General features: G+C 35.7%; 2 protein-coding genes across 3 annotated transcripts in view; one reads left to right on the top strand and one right to left on the bottom strand.

The window, feature by feature from the left end:
* The window catches only part of LOC150079624 (polyprenol dehydrogenase-like), a 96788-nt gene that overhangs the window by 75038 nt on the left and 3544 nt on the right, over positions 1-18206 (bottom strand). Inside the window, exons 2-3 of the mRNA XM_090383143.1 lie at positions 9147-9367; positions 4366-4626 (exon numbers count right to left, since the gene is read on the bottom strand). Of these exons, the coding sequence (XP_090239269.1) occupies positions 4366-4626; positions 9147-9367 (482 nt within the window). The remainder of the gene's footprint in view (positions 1-4365; positions 4627-9146; positions 9368-18206) is intronic.
* The window catches only part of pix (ATP-binding cassette sub-family E member 1 pix), a 120904-nt gene that overhangs the window by 5525 nt on the left and 97173 nt on the right, over positions 1-18206 (top strand). The window lies entirely within an intron of this gene.

The following is an 18206-nucleotide window of genomic DNA, read 5'->3' on the forward strand; positions in this document are numbered from 1 at the left end:
TACAGTCCCAATTGATGAGACCTTTAAAAATTTTACCAGTCTCAAATGAGATTCTATATTGTTGGGATATCAGAGATGTGGAGTCACACAGATATAAGGAATGCAGATTTGGAATTTGGAGAGTACAATACGATGTGTACAGAAAGGATAGGAAGGGAGGAGGGGTTATGATATTAGTTAAGAAACATATAAAATCTAAGGAAGTGCAGCCAGTTGATATGGGTGGACAGTGCAGTATTGAGTCAGTTTGGTGTGACATAAACACTAGCAAAGCAAAATTGAGAGTAGGAGTTTGTTATAGGCCTAATGACTTGGATGAGTATAATGAACAACTGTACAGAGAAATAGTGGGCCAGTAAATCAGATTGTCTTATAATGGGGAATTTTAATTTCCCTGATATTGACTGGAAATTGTGGGTTGGTCACTCGCACACTAGCAAGCCTTTTGTGGATTTATTGGATGAATGTTTTATACAGCAGCATGTTCGGGAGGCAACTAGAGGGAGTAATACTCTTGATCTGATTATCAGTAGTGATTCTTCATGTGTTAAGAATCTGCAGATAAAGGAACCACTAGGTGGCAGTGATCAGTGTGCTGATGTGGAGGTTTACTCAGAGGTATCTACCATCAGGGGTAAGGGGAAGGGTTTTGCTTTTGTAAAGATGACTATGGTGGTCTGAGACAGTTTTTAAATTCTATATATTGGGACCAACTGATGATGTTGCCAACAGCAAATTCTAAATGGGAAAAATTCAAAGAAATAATCTTGGAAGCTACTAGGCTTTTCATATCAACTAAGAAATATTGTTCAAGGTTTAGGCCTAAATGGATGTCAGATGAATTATGAGACATGTGGCAGAGAAGAAAAATATATGGGATGCATATAAATTAACAGGTGACACAGAAGTCTGTGGTAGATATAAGCTGGTCTATAATCAAGTCACAAAGGACATTAGGCAAGCAAAGGCAGATTATGAGAAATCATTGGCAAAGGATGCAAAGAAAAACAGCAAAGTGTTCTTTTCTTATGTAAACTCTAGAAGAAAGGGGATAAATCAGATTGGTCCACTTTATATCGATGGTTCAACTGTTGATGATCCTGCTCAGGTAGCCAGCAAACTCAGTGAGTATTTTGCATGTACATTTACACATGAGGAGTTATTCAGGGAGGAGAATGCCAGAGGTGTATTAAACTCTAACTGAGAGCTAAGTGATTTTGTAATAACTGAGAGCAAAGTGTAGGAGAAATTGTTGAAGATAAACGTAAAGAAGGCACCTAGCGTGGATGGGATCTATCCAGTTATATTAAAGGAGGCAGTATAGGAAGTTAGCAAATCCTTAGCCATAATTATGAGAGCTTCCTTAGACTCAGGGGAGGTAACCAAGGACTGGAGATGTGCAAATGTGACCCCAATTCACAAAGGAAGACTAAAGGCTGACACAAGTAATTACCGAACCGTTAATTTAAATTCTGTTCCGGGGAAATTAATGTAGGCACTGGTCAAAGAAGCACTGCAAGATCATCTAGACAAGACTTCAGTTATAATTCTGACACAGCATGGGTTTGTTATGGGGAAGTCTTGTCTGACCAATTTTATTGGATACTATGATGTGGCTACAAAGGAACTGGATGCAAAGAATAATTTTGATATCATATACTTGGATCTGAGGAAGGCTTTTGATACTGTTGTACATGGAAGACTGCTGTACATACAAACTGGAGCAGTGTGTCATATAGGGGCAAATTGCTGCTATGGATAAAGGGATGGTTGAGTGGGAGAAGACAGAGTGGTAATCAATGGACACTGCTCTTCGTGGACTAATGTTATTAGTGGAGTCTCCCAGGGTTCAGTGTTGGGTCCATTGTTTCCTGTATTTCTTAATATTGATGAAGTGATATCAGGCTTATTGTCTAAGTTTGCAGACGATACAAAGGTTGGCAGGGATAAGGCAATAGTCAGGCCACACCTTGAGTACTGTATACAGGTCTGGATCCCTCATTTTAGGAAGGATGTAGAGCTACTGGAATGAGTGCAGAGAAGGGCAACAAGATTAGTGAATGAAAGAAAGGGTTTGTTCTTATGAAGAAAGGCTTAAGTTATGCAGATTACAGTGTTTGGAGGCTAGTCACTCGAAGGTGATCTGATTGAGGTGTATAAGGCAGCATTTCCCAATTAAATTTAGTCATGGAACCCTTTTATATTTTGTACAACATAACGGAATCCCTTAAATATTTTTAGCAAAGCATATAAAACAAATAAATAAATGTGCCACAGTCGAAAAATTTTCTTGGTTCAAGGTCAAATACCTTTTAAATTGAAAGTAACATTTTTCCAGGGGTAAGGCAACTACACGTTTTGTCCTCTTTCATGTTCCATAAATAAATGCAGCCACCCTGTATACATGCCTGTCAGAGAAAAAAATGATAAGGTTTTACTCTTAATTAAGTGATAATTATGGTATCAGATTCTTTGTTTATTATTATTAGTATACAAAAAAGTACAGAAAATGTCAACATACATTTTAATGAGCAGGGTGTAATATTTTCTTTTTTTGGCAGATTCTTCTTATATCCGGTTTAATTGTTGACAGTTATATTAGCATGTCTGGAGCTGCGTCAAGTCGGTTTCGATATTTCGTTTTGGTTCCATAGTATAGTGAGAATCCAGTTTCGCAAAAGTATGTGTTGGCAAATGGCAACAGTACTTTGATTGCCTTCTGTGAACTTGGGGTATTCTTCGCATAAATCGACTCAAAAAGCAATAAGAGAAACTTCTTTAAATTTTTGTGTTAGTTCACAGTTAGAGGTAATATCGATCAGATTTTCAAAATATATGTAGAAAACCTGGCTGGTTTATCTTGTATGAATGGATTTTGAACCCAGTCATTATTTTTTTTTATTCAAGGATGGAAAATACTGATTAATAGATGTGTGTAAATTGCGAAGATGATCTGTAATGTTGCTGCGAATTTCTCCTAAATTTTCAAGTTTGGATTCTTTGAGAAAATCCTTAAGTGTTGGAAAAGAGTCCAAATTATCTTGCTCCACAGCTGAGATCCAAAATTGCAACTTACGAGACTGAAAATATTTTCTCTCTCGCATTAAAAATGTTTGCGTTTTTTCCTTGGAGTGATAAACATACTTCATTTAATTTTGTGAATATTTCGGCAAGATATGCAATTTTGGATAACCATGAAATGTTTGTTAATCGATCAGATAATCGAAATTTATGATCCAGAAAATATGCCAACAACTGCTGCAATTCAAACATTCTAACGAGGACTACCTCATGATAGCCACCGGACTTCTGAATGCAAAAACAGGGCCGAGTGGTGATTACACATATCTTCACATATAATCGTGACTGTAATGGTTGAATTTTAATAAAATTAATAATCTGGACTGCTTCGTCTAGTACAGTTTTAAGTGTGATTGAAATATTTTTAGCTACCAATGAATGTCTGTGAAGAACACAGTGACTATTGGTGCAGTTTTTTGCTACATTTATTATTCGTGTTACAGTGCCTGCCACTTTTCTGACCATTGCTTTGGCGTCATCACTGCACACATCAACACATTTGTCCCAACTTATACTGTGTGTTCATAAAATTATGGGCGCCTTGCCTCCGTAGCCAGTTGGGCAGGAGCGGCAGTGCGTAGCACACGCTTCTTGATTAGACCGGGGTTCGAGCCCGTGACCACCAAATACGGAGGATGTGGAAAGGTCAGGGAATGACCACCGCATATCCCTGGAGCAATATGGCCTTAGTTGCTAATGCTCTTAAAAACCAAATAACAAACAACAAACATAAAATTATGGATACAGTTAAAGATGTTCTCACCAGTGGTATGAGTTTGAACTTTTGCATAGAAGCAAGGCTACTTCATTCCCTTTGTCAAAATCATATCTTACAAAAACCAGCAAAATTGCAAGACCTGCAACATCAGTGGACTCGTCTAATTTCAGTGAGTACTCATCACATTGATGCAGCCGAGAAATGAGTTTTTTCTGGATGTCATCAGCAAGATCATGAATATGACACAAAACTGTGTTTTTGGAAAGTGGCACAGCCTCAAATTTTTTACACGACTCCTCACTTAACATACACGACACTATCTTTTGTACATGGTTTTATTAGCGATTCCCCAATTGCGTGTGCTTCTCCTGCGAGTGCTATGCGATAACTCACTCTGTAAGAAACCTCTGTGGTGTTTTCGTTTTCAGTTTTAAATTTTTTTGTCATGAATTGTTTAGCCTTGTCATATTCCTCAAGCTTTCACTTAAAATAGGCAATATCTTTATCTTTGTACTCAGAGTGGTTTTTCTCAAAATGACGACGTAATTTAGCAGGTGCTTACAAACTGTTTAGCGATATTTTCTTGCAAAGTAGACATTGTGCTTCAGGACAATGTTCATTTCCAACGCTTGTGAATCCAAATGACAAATAGCTGTCATCATATTTTTGTTTCTTAGCTTGAGAAGTAGATTGGGTAATACTGGGTGCTTCTCGGTTTTTCTTCGACTTGTCCCTTTTCTCTGCAAATTCAGGAACAGGAGATTCAACTGCTTTGGATCTGTTTTCTTGATTTATTGCTTTATCTTCTTTCTCAGTTGCTGTAAATGCTGAATAATTTGAAGTAGTAATAATGTTTTTCTCTAAAGTTCTTTCTTTTAACCAACTGTCCAAATTTGTGGTGAATTTAAATGTCAATAATTTAAAATTTAGAGTTTATGTATAACGTTGAACTTTTTTTGCAAAGCAGATGACTGAAATGCACAGATTGATAAAAAAATATCGAACAGGTTTATACAAGTGTGCGTACAGCGCATGTAACCACATTGCGACTACTACATTTACTGACACTGAGGGTGGTTTCCTACCATGCGAAATACAGATCCAAACACGGAGTGTAACCAATCACAACCGTTTGCACATCGTTTCCTAGTATTTAGGTAGTTAGGTGCGGTAGTACACAGTCGATGTCATGTGCAGGTTCTGGATTACAATTTAGTACACAAAAGGCAGTTTAGTACACAAGCTGTGCAACAAATTGGATGGGTGAAATGGGAAGGTTTTTTTTTTTTTTTTTTTTTTGGCTGATGATGTATAAGCTTTCTTTCTTGCACCATGTGGCTCTGCTAATGCTAATCTAGACCTCTCTAAACAAGTAGGAAATTGCAAATAATTGTTAAGAAGGCAGATGATAAAATTTAATTTTACAAGGAATACATTGAAAAAGAATTTTACAAATTTCAAAAAATTTGCACTAATGCTTTTGGTAGCACTGTTGTTTCATTGTGGATTGTCTTATTTTCCTTTCACTTTCCTTTCCAAAGTGAAATTTGTTAAGGAGAAATGTTTAAGCCTGTTGACAGATTAATTTTTCATACTTGAAGGTTACTGAAAAAAATTGAAAAGATTAATTATGTCTAGTATAATTATTCTTTCAATCTTTTTATTGCAATGCATGACAAATATGGAAAAGTACATAAAATGATTACACCAATAACAGCTAGTAGAAATGAAGGATTTAATGAAATTAAAAGCAATTCATTTTTTATTACATAGTAAAATATATATACATGTTTTAACTATTAAAATATATAATAACATAAACAGATAAATTGATTCAATATTGATGTGGAATTTCATATTGAACGTCATCTCTGTTTGTTGTATGACAGTTTAATGGTTTTGTTACTTGTTTAGAGAGGTCTGGATTGGAATCCCATTGGAGGCGGGTGGAATATTATTATTATTATTATTATTATTATTATTATTATTAGCTATATGATGCAAGGAAGCCTGAGGCTTATGCTGCACCAGCCAAAAAAAAAAAAAAAAAAAATCCCAAGTTACCCTGAGTAAGAGAGAGAGAGAGAAGTAGAAGGGAATCACCAAGAAAGAGAAGAATATATATATATATATATAGATAGAATCTTTAATTGCAGCATGATAGACATACAATTAGTCCCGTCACGGCATGGTGGTGCCAGGGGTTTACAGAATGATAATATCCAGCTCAGGACCCTGGGTGTGCCAAAGCCCATATCACCAGATGTGAGCCCCTGGGGTTATTTTAAAGGCCTCATCAATCAGGGCTGTAGTTAGCTGATCTGAGGAGGCAATCCCCTGTAAATTGTACCATTTTTTGCAGCTTGCATAATGTACAAATGGCCCATGAGTGCACACTCGTACAGACACAGTACACCAGTGCAACATGGTCTCAAATTCTGTAAAACCAATTTGTGGTTTTACATTGGTTTTACTTGCTGTAAAACCAATAATAACAGTTAGACAAAAGTAATAGATATTGATAAATGAAATTTGTTATAGCAGTTATCAACATCTAAAACAAAAATTGTTTTAGATGTTGATAACTGAATTTTTTTTACAACAATGTACTTGAAGTTTGCTTGCCTAAAGACAAGCAAGTTTCTTGTTAAATACACCTTGTTGTTATAACAAAATTTAATATTTTTATTTTCCATCATACATAGCCTTCAAAAATTTCATTTTCATGCGTGATCATTGGGCAGTTAGGGTTGTACAGGCCTGTTTTGAGACAAAAGTTTGGATTGTGAATATGCTGAAACTGCAAAAAATATAAAAATTAAAGTTCTGATGTAGTATATCTTTTATAAAAGAAACTATACATTGTATTGGTGAAAGTATTGATCATTAGTAGTCATTGCAATATATATTTTATTATATAAACTGTGTAGCATAATTAATCTCATCTCTTTATTGCAATACGTAAAGGAACATATAAGTACATGCGCTTTGAGTTACCATGGTTCAACTCTTTACGACTGTTAAATATGATACTTTTTCTTGTATTCTATCTTGTGAACTCCTATTACCATGGTGTCATCCTGGGATATAAGCAGAATTTTTTTTTTTTATTTTATTTTATGTGAAGTTGCCACATGCCCGTAACAGTTAATGAAATTAAAAGAAATTTGAGATGTGTTACAACAGTATACATAATTAAAAATATATACAGGGCTGGGCCAGGCTATATAGCCACCATGGTGCAAACTTCTTATTGCTGCCCCCCCCCAGTCATTTTTCTTATATCAATTTTTTTTTTTTTTTGGGAATTTTTAAAAATACCAAAATAATATATAATTTTATTTTTTAAACACAAAATAACATATATTATGATACATGAAGTAAATATGTTAATAATAAAATAAAAAAACAAAAATACATTTACAGTCATACCTCGGTTAACGTTACCTCTAATAACGAAGCTTCAATATAACGAAGTCGGCAATTTCAAGCCCCATTTAACATAAAAAAAATATTTCAGTTTAATCACCTGAAATGTAAACAAACTGAAGAAATTATGGAAACCTTTGGGGCTTCTCGTGGTTGGTTCGAGAAATTTAAAAAACGGGCCAGGATTCATAGTGTAAAATTAACAGGAGAAGCTGCAAATAAGTTTCCAGAAAAACTAAAGGAAATAATTGAATGTGAAAATTTTCCAAATTTGGTGTTCAATGTTGACGAAAGCGGTTTGTTCTGGAAACGGCTGCCAACAAAAAGCTTCATTTCTATTGAATAAAAATCAGCTGCTGGGTTCAAAGCAGCCAAAGACCGTTTAACGTTACTCTTTGGATCAAATGCCTCTGGCGATTATAAATTAAAATTGTTATTAGTTTACCATTCAGAAAATCCGAGGGCGTTAAAAGGTAACATAAAAATGAATTTACCTGTAATATGGAAAGCAAATAGAAAAGCGTGGGTTACCAAGGAGTTATTTACTGATTGGTTTGTTAACCACTTTTGTCCTGAAGTAAAGCGGTATTGTCAAAAAAAACAACTTTGAAGAAAAAGCTCTTTTGTTGTTAGACAATGCTCCGGGACATCCTACTGATCTTAACATGTTGGACACATGCATTCCTGTCAAAGTTGTGTTTCTTCCAGCAAACACAACTTCCCTGATTCAACCATTGGATCAGGGAGTAACAGCATCATTTAAAGCTTATTATCTGCGTCGAACATTAAGCAGTTTAACTGAACTAGAGGATAAAGAGGAAATGACAGTTAAAACTTTTTGGAAAAACTACACCATTAAAAACGCAATTGAAAACATTGATAGTTCTTGGAAAGAAGTCACTAAGAAATGCTTAAATGGAGTTTGACGCAAAATATGGCCAGAAGTTGTAATAGAAGAAGAAAATAACATCCAAGAAATTAGAAATGAAGTTATCCAGATGGCTCAATCAATAGGTTTCGAAAATGTCGATGAAGAGGATGTTAGAAATTTATTGAATGCAGAAGATGATGGTTTTTCAGTGGAAGATTTAGAAAACCTTGTTAGCAACGAAGACGAAGTTAAAGAAGTTCCTGCCGAAAAAAGTGTTAACAACCAAAGATTTAAAAAGGTGCTTAAATGACATTGAAAACGTTTTAAATTTTTTTAGTGAAAATGATCCTGATTTAGGAAGAAGTGTTATTGTTAAGTGATCAGTGTTAAATGCAATAACTCCGTATAGGCAATTGTTAAATGAAAGAGAAAAAGAGCATAAACAATCAACTTTAGACTCATATTTTAAAATATGATTTCACTTTGATTGTAAGTTGACTGTTTATTTAATAAAACTTTTCTTTGTTCGAAAAAAAAGCTTTTCATTTTCTTTACGTAGGAACGTATCCCTATTCTGGCCATAGTATTTTTACCTCTGAAAACGAAGTTTCGCTTAGCGAAGTAATTTCGTGGAACGCATCCTATTCGTTATTCGAGGTATGCCTGTATTTTGCTTTGGCTGCACACAATAAAGTGTGTTTAGACAAGTTAGTGCATATAGCATTCACATTGCTTTTTTCGTGAATATTTAAATGTCTTGTTAAACGTTGCCAATCTTTGAATCCACCGTTTACAAGTGGAACTGAAACATTACTATTTAAAAATAATTTACAATTGTAACAAAAGACAGACAGCATTTTGCGAAATCGAATACAGCAACCAATTATGTGAAAGTGATTCACCGTTTTGTAATTTTTTAGTGTAATATTCAATAGAAAAGTTTCTTCTATTTTTATCTTTGGGAAAATCAATTTTTTTTTAATTGTTCTGGTTTGTTTTCAGCTAACATCATTCTTATTTTATTATTTAAAATTTGTGGCCATTTACTGGGATCACTAGGTGAAATTAGTTGATCTTGCATAATACTATTGTGATCTTCACTTTCCTCTTCATCCGAATTTCCTTTACTTGTGCTTAGTGTTTCTTGCTGAATTGGAATGTCAACATCTTGGACAGGTGATAATTCACTTGTTTCAGTTTCTTCATCAATAGTAAAGCTAGAGGAAATTGAAGTTGATGGACCTAGCTGTGGCTTGATGTCCAGAAACCTGGTAATCGAACTTGTTGCTTTTTTTATTTATTTTATTTTTTTTATGAAAACCCCAAACACGAGAGGTATCGGAACCTATAGTACTTAGTACTGCTTGGATTGGAGGTTGAGAAGACAAAAGAAGATATTTGTTGACATTAGACTGTAATTTTTTCAGGAAATATGTATAAAGGAAGGTCGTTCCAGAAAATGGCAGTTAAATGAATAAACAAGGAAGATGAAAAGTTGGTTCTGTCAGTTTGAAGTTGGACAGTAAATGGATGTTGGCGGCACGTGTTTGGACTGTTTTGAAAGAAAGAGCAGGAATTATAGAAGCCAATTCAGAAGAACAGTACCCATGGAAGTATCTGTAGAAAATGCATGCAGCAGAAACAGTACATCTATGAGGCAGCGAGTGGAGAGACTCTGTTAGAGAGGATTCATTAATTAACCTAACTGCCCTCTTCTGAATGGAATCTAGAAGTCTGAGAGAGATTTTGGGGGCACCACCCCAGATGTGGGAACAATATTTAATGGTAGGGCCGATTTGCAATTTGTACAGAGCGAACAGCTGTTTGGAAGAAAGTAACGCTGAGAGCAAAAGAGAAAACCAAGTTTTTTAGATGCAGAGGAAGCAATATTTGTAATGTGCTTGTGCCAAGAGAGACTAGAAGTCAGGGTAATCCCCAAAAGAGATATATCATCTTGCCTAGAAATCAGAGTGTCACCAAAGATAAGCATAGGAACAGAAGAATCCTTTTTTGCGAGATATAAGACAAGACGGAGTTTTAGAAGGATTGAAATCAACTAAGTTGTCTTTGTCCCACTGGAGAATTACCTGGAGATCAGCATTTAAGGAATTGGTAGTGGATATTCGAGAAGTTGAAGCTGATTGAGTAGGGCAAGGTTTCTCAAAATGGAAAGTGGAATGCAATGTGCTATCATCAGCAAAACTATGGATAGGATTTCCAGTCAATGGAAGAAGGTCATTAATATACAAGAGGAAAAGAGTGGGGGAAAGAACTGAACCATGGGGGACACCAGCATTAGTGGAGAAGTTAGAAAACAGAAAGCCATCAACCATCAGTGAGCGATCAGAGAGAAAACTGGATAACCAATTACAAAAAAACAGTTGGCAAACCATAAGATGGAAGCTTGTTTAGAAGACCTTTATGCCAAACACGATCGGAAGCCTTTGAGATGTCAAGAGCAACTGCTTGTGTTTCACCAAACTTTTCCATTGAATTTATCCATAAATGAGTAACATAAGCCAGAATATCACCAGTGGAACATAAGCCAGAATATCACCAGTGGATCGACACTAACTGAATCCATTTTGATGTGAGGGATTTGTCACCCTTTTTAGGAACTGGCTGGATATGAGCAAATTTCCAAGCAGAAGGAAAAACATCTTTGGAATAAGAAAGTGAAAAAAGGCAGCAAAGAACAGGAGTAAGTTCAGGAGCACAGGTTTTGAGAACAAGTGGAGAAATACCATCAGGACACCTGGAGCTTTCTTAGCATCAAGATTTGTCAAAATCCTTCTGACATCTTTTGACGGAAGACCACAGGAGGCATTGGATGGAGTGTGCTAGGAATGGTGGGAGGTGTTTTACTAAGATCATTAATATGTGAGTTGGAAGAAAAATGGGATGCTAGCAGGTCAGCTTAATCCTTGGCTGAAGTGACAACAGAAACATCTGGTTTTGACAGAGGTGGGAGCAGAGACGGGCCTAAAGTTGCACCCAATTGTTTTGGCAAGAGACCAGAATGCTCGGCTACCATTAGGGCAAGAAGCAAGTTTTCTACTCTTAGTGTAATTGAAATCTAGTTTGGACTGATTAATAACTGCTTTACAATTATTGCGAGCTTTGTTGTAGGCAGAAAATGAAACTGAAGAATTAGAAAAAGTCAATTATGATATGCAGCGTTCTTCTCTTGAACAGCCTTAGCACATTTACTGGAAAACCAAGATTTAGATAAAGGACGAGATTTTAAAATGGAGTGTGGAATAAAGGATTCATTCCTACATGAATACTTTCACTGACACAATCTGAGCAAACGTTAACATCAGAAGTTTTGAAACAGTAATCCAACCAAGGAAAAGACAAAAAGAAATCTCGCAGGTTATCCCATATTGCATTCTTGTAATGCCAAACAATACGAGGTTGGGAATAGCCATGAGATAAAGGCTCCATTGGAGAAGAGACAATCACCAAGTTGTGATCTGAGGTGCCTAAAGGACCACTCACTTCGACTGTGCACTTAGAAGGGTTTTTATGTGAAAAAGATCAAGTGTGTTGGCTGTATGGTTAGGATTGTATGGTATTCTTGTTGGTAAATGAACAACCTGTGCAAGGTCATTAGTAATTGCAAAAGCCTCAGCATCTCGACCAGCTGGGTCGGTGTGACTAGAAAACGGAAGCCAGCTGGAGTTGTGAACATTAAAATCACCAAGGAAAATTACCTCACTGTTAGGAAAGTTGGACTGGAGAAAGTCAAGTTGCAAAGAGAGGAAGTCAAAGAGCTCCAAGTGATTAGTGGATTTGGGAGAACGCTAGAGACAACAGGTGAATTTGACACAATGAGGTAGAGAGATTTTAAGCCATTGAAGATCGAAGAGAGAAGATTCCAAATTACAAAGTCTCTGACAGGGAATATCAGAATGGACATATGCACAAAACCACTTTTGAGGCGAAAGGAATCATACTGCAAATAATTTGGACAATTGAGATGAGCAGTAATTGAATCCACTGATAACTGAAATTCTGTGAGAAAAAGTACATGGGGTTTGGCTGACTGCAAGTGGAAATGGATGTCGTTGAGATTAGAATTGAGACCACGTATATTTGTGAAATGAACTAGGAAGTGTTTGGGAGGTTTAGATCTTTTCGCAGATAAGCTTACTCTATTAGTGTGACAATTCATGGTATATTCAATAGTAAGAAAATGTGGGGGAGACATGCTCTATGAAGTAATGAAATTTTTGGATATGGCATACATATGCTAAGAATATACCCAGATCCTTGACATAACGTACCCTCGACAATGCCCCTTCCCCCTTACACACTACTCGGACTCCCTCCAGTCACTATCTGGCAGAGTAGATGTAGCAAGATTATACACTAGCTCAGGCCCAGGCAAACTATGGCCTGTGGGCCTCGTGCGGCCCACCACACATTTTTGTGCGGCCCGCGAGCTTTAATTGTATTTTCGAAAAAAAGTTAACTTATTTTATGCATTTTGCGATGCCTTTTTGAAAAATACATTTGTATATATAATACATTATAGAATTTGTCAACTTGTAAATTGTTTTATCATCTCTGTATTGTTCAAATTGAGATAGAATTTGAAATTGTGCGCGAACTGGAGCGAGCCAACGTGAGCTTTTATAACAGTATAATTTGCGATCATAAACTAACTGCGCAAAACTATGGTAACAAACAACCGGTGATGATGACAGCGGCTTTGCTGCGGTGGTGGAGTAATAGGATAGGACTGCTGATCGGCCGCAGTTCCAATCTGTTTTCTCTGACGGTCATCCCACAGTTAGTTTTTTTGTGTTATCATCTTGGTGCCAGTAGTGATAAAAATAATATTTACGCCCTTTTAAAAATGAATAAAAAACAAAAAATTCAACAAGAGCATCGTGTCTTCAATGAAGAGTGGAACACAAAATATTTTTTTGCTTACATAAATAACAAGACTATTTGTCTCATCTACTGGGAGAGTGTCTCAGTGCTGAAAGAGTACAATATTAAAAGACATTTCACTACTAAACATTCCGAATATGGTGCCAATTTAAATCCGGAAGCGAGAAAGAAAACTGCTGATGGATTGATTCAAAATTTATCTAATCAACAAAATGTGTTTACGTGGCTAACTAAGGAACAAGAAGCTACTGTAGAGGCAAGTTTTGTTATTTCTCATATAATTGCAAAAAGCAACAAGCCTTTTTCTGATGGAGACTATAGTAAAGAATGTATGACTGAAGCTTGTGGAATTATATATATATATTTTTTTATTTTTTTTATTTGGTAGTTGTTGGCTCATCGGCTTCTGTGGCCATAATGCACCTCCCAAGGTTTTTGCAGTACTTTGATCCAAGCCCAAGGCGGGATTCGAACCCGCTACCTTTGGGTTGCTAGGCAGGCACTTTACCCACCCGGCTAGCCCGGTCGGCATGGAATTATATGTCCTGACATTAAACACAAATTTGAGAATATAAGTTTATCTCGGCGAACCGTAGTAAGAATTGAATGTATCGATACAAATTTGAATGAGCAATTATTATCAGTATTAGAATCCATAACATGGTACTCGATAGCTCTCGACGAAAGTAACAACCAAAAGAATACTGTGCAGTTATTAATTTTCATACGTGGATGTACCTCTAATTTTGAAATTATTGAAGAGCTTCTTTCAATGGAATCTCTTAAAGACCAAACAACGGGAGCTGATATATTTGAAAAAGTTGAAAAATGCTTAACAAGATATAATTTACAATGGAACAAAATGGTAAGCGTAACAACTGACAGAGTACCAAGTTTGACAGGTAAAAATGTTGGAGCGTTAAAGAAAATTCAGGATAAAATTTGTGAAAATTATCCTGATTATAATTTAATTACAATTCATTGTATTATACATCAACAAGTATTATGTAAAAATGTGTTAAAAGTTGAACATGTCACATCTTGTATTATTAAACTAGTAAATTTAATACGATCGAGGGGCCTGAAACACAGACAGTTCGTTAATTTTCTTCAAGATATTGAATCCAAGTACAATGGCTTAGCTTACGAAAAGTTCTTCGGTGAGTATGGGATCTTAAAGATGACATCATTCTATTTTTAAAACTAAAGAATATTATGGACTTTCCTGAATTAACTGATAATAACTGGATTTGTGATTTTGCATTTACTCTGGACATCGTGACACACTTAAATACTTTCAACACCGTGTTACAAGGGAAAAAATTTATACGCTCATGATATGATAAAAAGTTTGGATGGATTTCAATTAAAACTCCAGTTGTTCCTTCGACATTTATTGATTAACAAGGTAGACCACTTTCCAACCATGAAATTGCTGAAGATTCCAGAAAATAAATTTGAAAAATATTGTGAAATTATCAACGCTTTGAATGACGACTTTTCACGAAGATTTGGCGACTTCCGAAAAATTGAGACAAGTTTGGAAATAGTGCACGACCCATTTTTAATAGAAATTGATACTGCACAGAGTGAACTACAACTCAAGATTATAGATCTGCAGTGTGATACCGATTTAAGGGAATTGCACCGTCATGAGGAAATCTGCAAATTTTACAATACTCTTAATTCGGACAAATTCGACAAACTTCAAGATTTTGCCCGAAAAATTACCCCAGGGGCTCACATCTGGTGAGTATGGGCTTGGCACACCCAGGGTTCTGAGCTGGATATCATCATTCTTCTCTTTCTTGGTGATTCCCTTCTACTTTTGACTCTTGTTTTCTTTCTCTCTCAGGGTAACTAAGGATTTTTTTTTTTTTTGGCTTGTGCAGCATATTCCATCATGAATCTAAACAAACATTTTCCATCATGAATCTAAACAAACATTTTCCATCATGAATCTAAATAAAAATTCTTTACGATCGAGCATCACTGATAAACATTTATAAGCAGTTTTAAGAATCTCAACTACAAAATTAACGCCCGAAATTAAAAAAATGTTAAAAGATGTAAAACAGTTCCATTCATTTCATTAAATTCTTGGTTGTTTTTTTATGTTATATTTCTTCTTCACGATAACAAATAATATATATCTAAAAATAGTATTTTACGTATGGCACGCCTTCTTTTTGAATTCCTAATGTGGCCCTTCAGCAAAAAAGTTTGCTTAAGGCCTGCACTAGCTGATCAGGAAGCCTCCTAAAGAGTTACTAATAGGTTCAGTCCGGTGTGCTAACTAGCAGCCCACCTGCGAACACCTTTTTAGAGCTGTACCCTCAAAATGTAAGGAAGATTGGATCTCTCCATGATGTTCATCATAACCTCAAAAGTCATCAGTCATACTGCATGATGGAAGAGATGGGGAAGGGTTGATCGGAACTTAGCTCTGGAGACTAAACATGGGTTCCACCACTTCAAGCCTCCAATAAGCAAAGTGGTGGCATTCCACCGGTTGATGAGAGTCATCTACTACCTAGTATTGCCTGGTAGCACAGAGGGGTGGCATTCCTCTATGTGGTGTGGGCGCTACACCTCGACCCCTGGTTACGTTGGTTCATACCTGGGTGGTCACCCACGGTGCGCTTGTGCATGGAGGTTATACCCAGGATTACTAATCGTGAAGGTGCAAGCAGAGGATTTGGCTGTAACAGACCATCCGGACTTTGCTGAAATTGGTCCACTTGACTTGAATGGCACCCGAATATCAGTTCCATCAGTATTTTAGACTCCCAGGTAGCAAGTACAGCTTGTCTGGCTTATCTGAGAGAATGTCTGTGACAACCTCAAGGACCATTGAGGTTGTATTTGGTCGCTTTTCATTTTTTTTTTTTTTTTCCTTTTTCTGTATCCATAACCAGAGAGTTGTTTCCTTCCATCAGACATCTGAGAAATATTGAAAAAAAAAAAGTTTTAAATTTAAAATTCATTATTTGTTAATGTAAAATATGACAAAACACATTCTTTGATACATTGAACTTTTAGTTGCCTTAGTCTTTACCGTCTCTTTTAGTGTCACAGAACATTGGTCTTTACTGCCTCTTGGTCTCTGCTGCCCCTTGGTCATTGCCGCCCTGGTGTGGTACACCACTTGCACTTGGGTTGGCACGGCTCTGAATATATACATATTTCTTTGACCAATAAAATATAATTTAATCTAATAAATAGCTTGAATGTTGATATGAAATTTAATATTGAATGACATCTCAGTGGTTTCTGCTGTCCTTTGTTTGCCTGTGGTTTGACAGCATTTTTTGGTTTGTGGTTGGTGAGACTGTCCAGACTATCCAGATATTTCTTTGCCGTTTTGCTAGAGTATTATAGATCCTTTTAAATAGGATAGAATCATACCCATTTAGTCAACTAATACCTACTTAATATGAGTATTGTCTAAGAATTTTTGCTTAATGTTTTTTTTATTAGATTCTTCGTCACCATATATGATAATTACTCTTTGTTGGGCAGTTTTAAGTATTTCTTGTAAATTAAAATGTTTAGCAAAGTGAAAAGTTATTCTAAACTGTAATTTGAGATGTTTCTCTGTAGTGTTAAAAATTGAACAAGAGTAAGGTTTGTGTATAAATATGCCTTGTTTGGAAATTTTGCTTTTGCACTTTATTGTCAGCATTTCCATTGCATATATTTTGAAATTATTGGTAGCTATATAGATAATTACAGATTAGATTAATTTGTAAAAGTAGTGCTTTTGATAATTGTTTTCATATATAATAGATAATGGAAGGGTCAGTAAATGCTGTCATTATGTTCTGTTTTATTGTACACAGTTTAGAACAATGTTGACCAAAGTGCTTGTGGTATGATATTAAAATTGTGATTATATTTTAATTATACTTTTTTTTTCCATAATTTCTCTTATCTAGGTTGTAATTTAAAATAATCTGTTTTAAATTGCAACTTATTTTTAGAATCAGTATCATCCTGAAAAATATGTTCTAAAAACCGTACTTTATCTACAAGGATTAGAAATGTACAGTTCACTCACTAGTACTATTCATAATACATGAAGGATATTTTATAAATTTCTGTATACATGAAGATAACCCCCCCCCCCCCCAAAATCTGTATTCATTTTTGTTGACTGGACAATGAACTGGACTGTCAACCACAGAAAACAATGATGTACTGACCTAATTTTGTAACCCACTCCAACAGTCATTCAAAATTAGGTCATGACTAATTTTGAGAGGTTGTTGGATTGGGTTACAGTTCATAGCAAAGACACTAAACATCTTGTGAATAAGTCCATATTGTCCATAAGTAATTGAGAATGAAAAAAAAAAAAAAATATATTTCAGCAAAGTAGGTACCTAAGATTTGAATGAAGAACAGATGATGGTGAATTTTGCATAATTCATCTTTCTGGTCTGGTCATTTATGCAAAACAATTGCAAAATTATCCCAGTATTCAAACAAGTTAGTCAGTCTATTGGTGACCACAAATGACACTAATTTATTTATGTTATTCAGAGACCAGATAAGAGTCCATGGATTGACATGAAATATTTCCTTGCTACAAGAAATTTCAAAGGGTGTGCCATTAACTATTATAGCATTAGGTGATGGCATTAGCTTTAGGTGGGGGGGACAAAGAAGGGATGATATATATGAGCTCAGTGTACAGTAAACAATGATTCATTAATTACATTCAAAAGAATAATTTCATTATAGATGAGTCTTTCCCTGCTGACAGCATAACGGTTGGATATGGAGAAATGTGACACATGTAGATCAAATGCCTAACTTACTACAAACCCCTATGAAGGCAATTTGTGTGAATGCTGACAGAATTAGAAAATGTGCCATAAGGCAGCATCACCAAGGGAATATTTGATTTTTTCCCCCTGTCCATTGAGGTTTACTGTGTGAAGAAAACCTTGAAACAAACCATACACATGATGCCTATGGACCTGAGGGGATTACTTGTATAGATATCGGGTATACGCATACATGTATAATTGACAAATTATAAATCTGCCTGGTGCAAGAGTATCAAATTCAGAAATACTTGTGGGCTGTGTATGCAGTTCTTGGCGATTAGTGATCTGCATAAATGATTCTGGTGGGGATGTACACAGTGGCATTCGTGGCCATGCCCAGTGCATCAGTGGTGTAAATAAAAGAAATTAA

The sequence above is a fragment of the Mastigoproctus giganteus genome, chromosome 10, assembly GCF_048544385.1.
Source record: "Mastigoproctus giganteus isolate SK-2022 chromosome 10, ASM4854438v1, whole genome shotgun sequence".
Classification (NCBI taxonomy): domain Eukaryota; kingdom Metazoa; phylum Arthropoda; class Arachnida; order Uropygi; family Thelyphonidae; genus Mastigoproctus; species Mastigoproctus giganteus.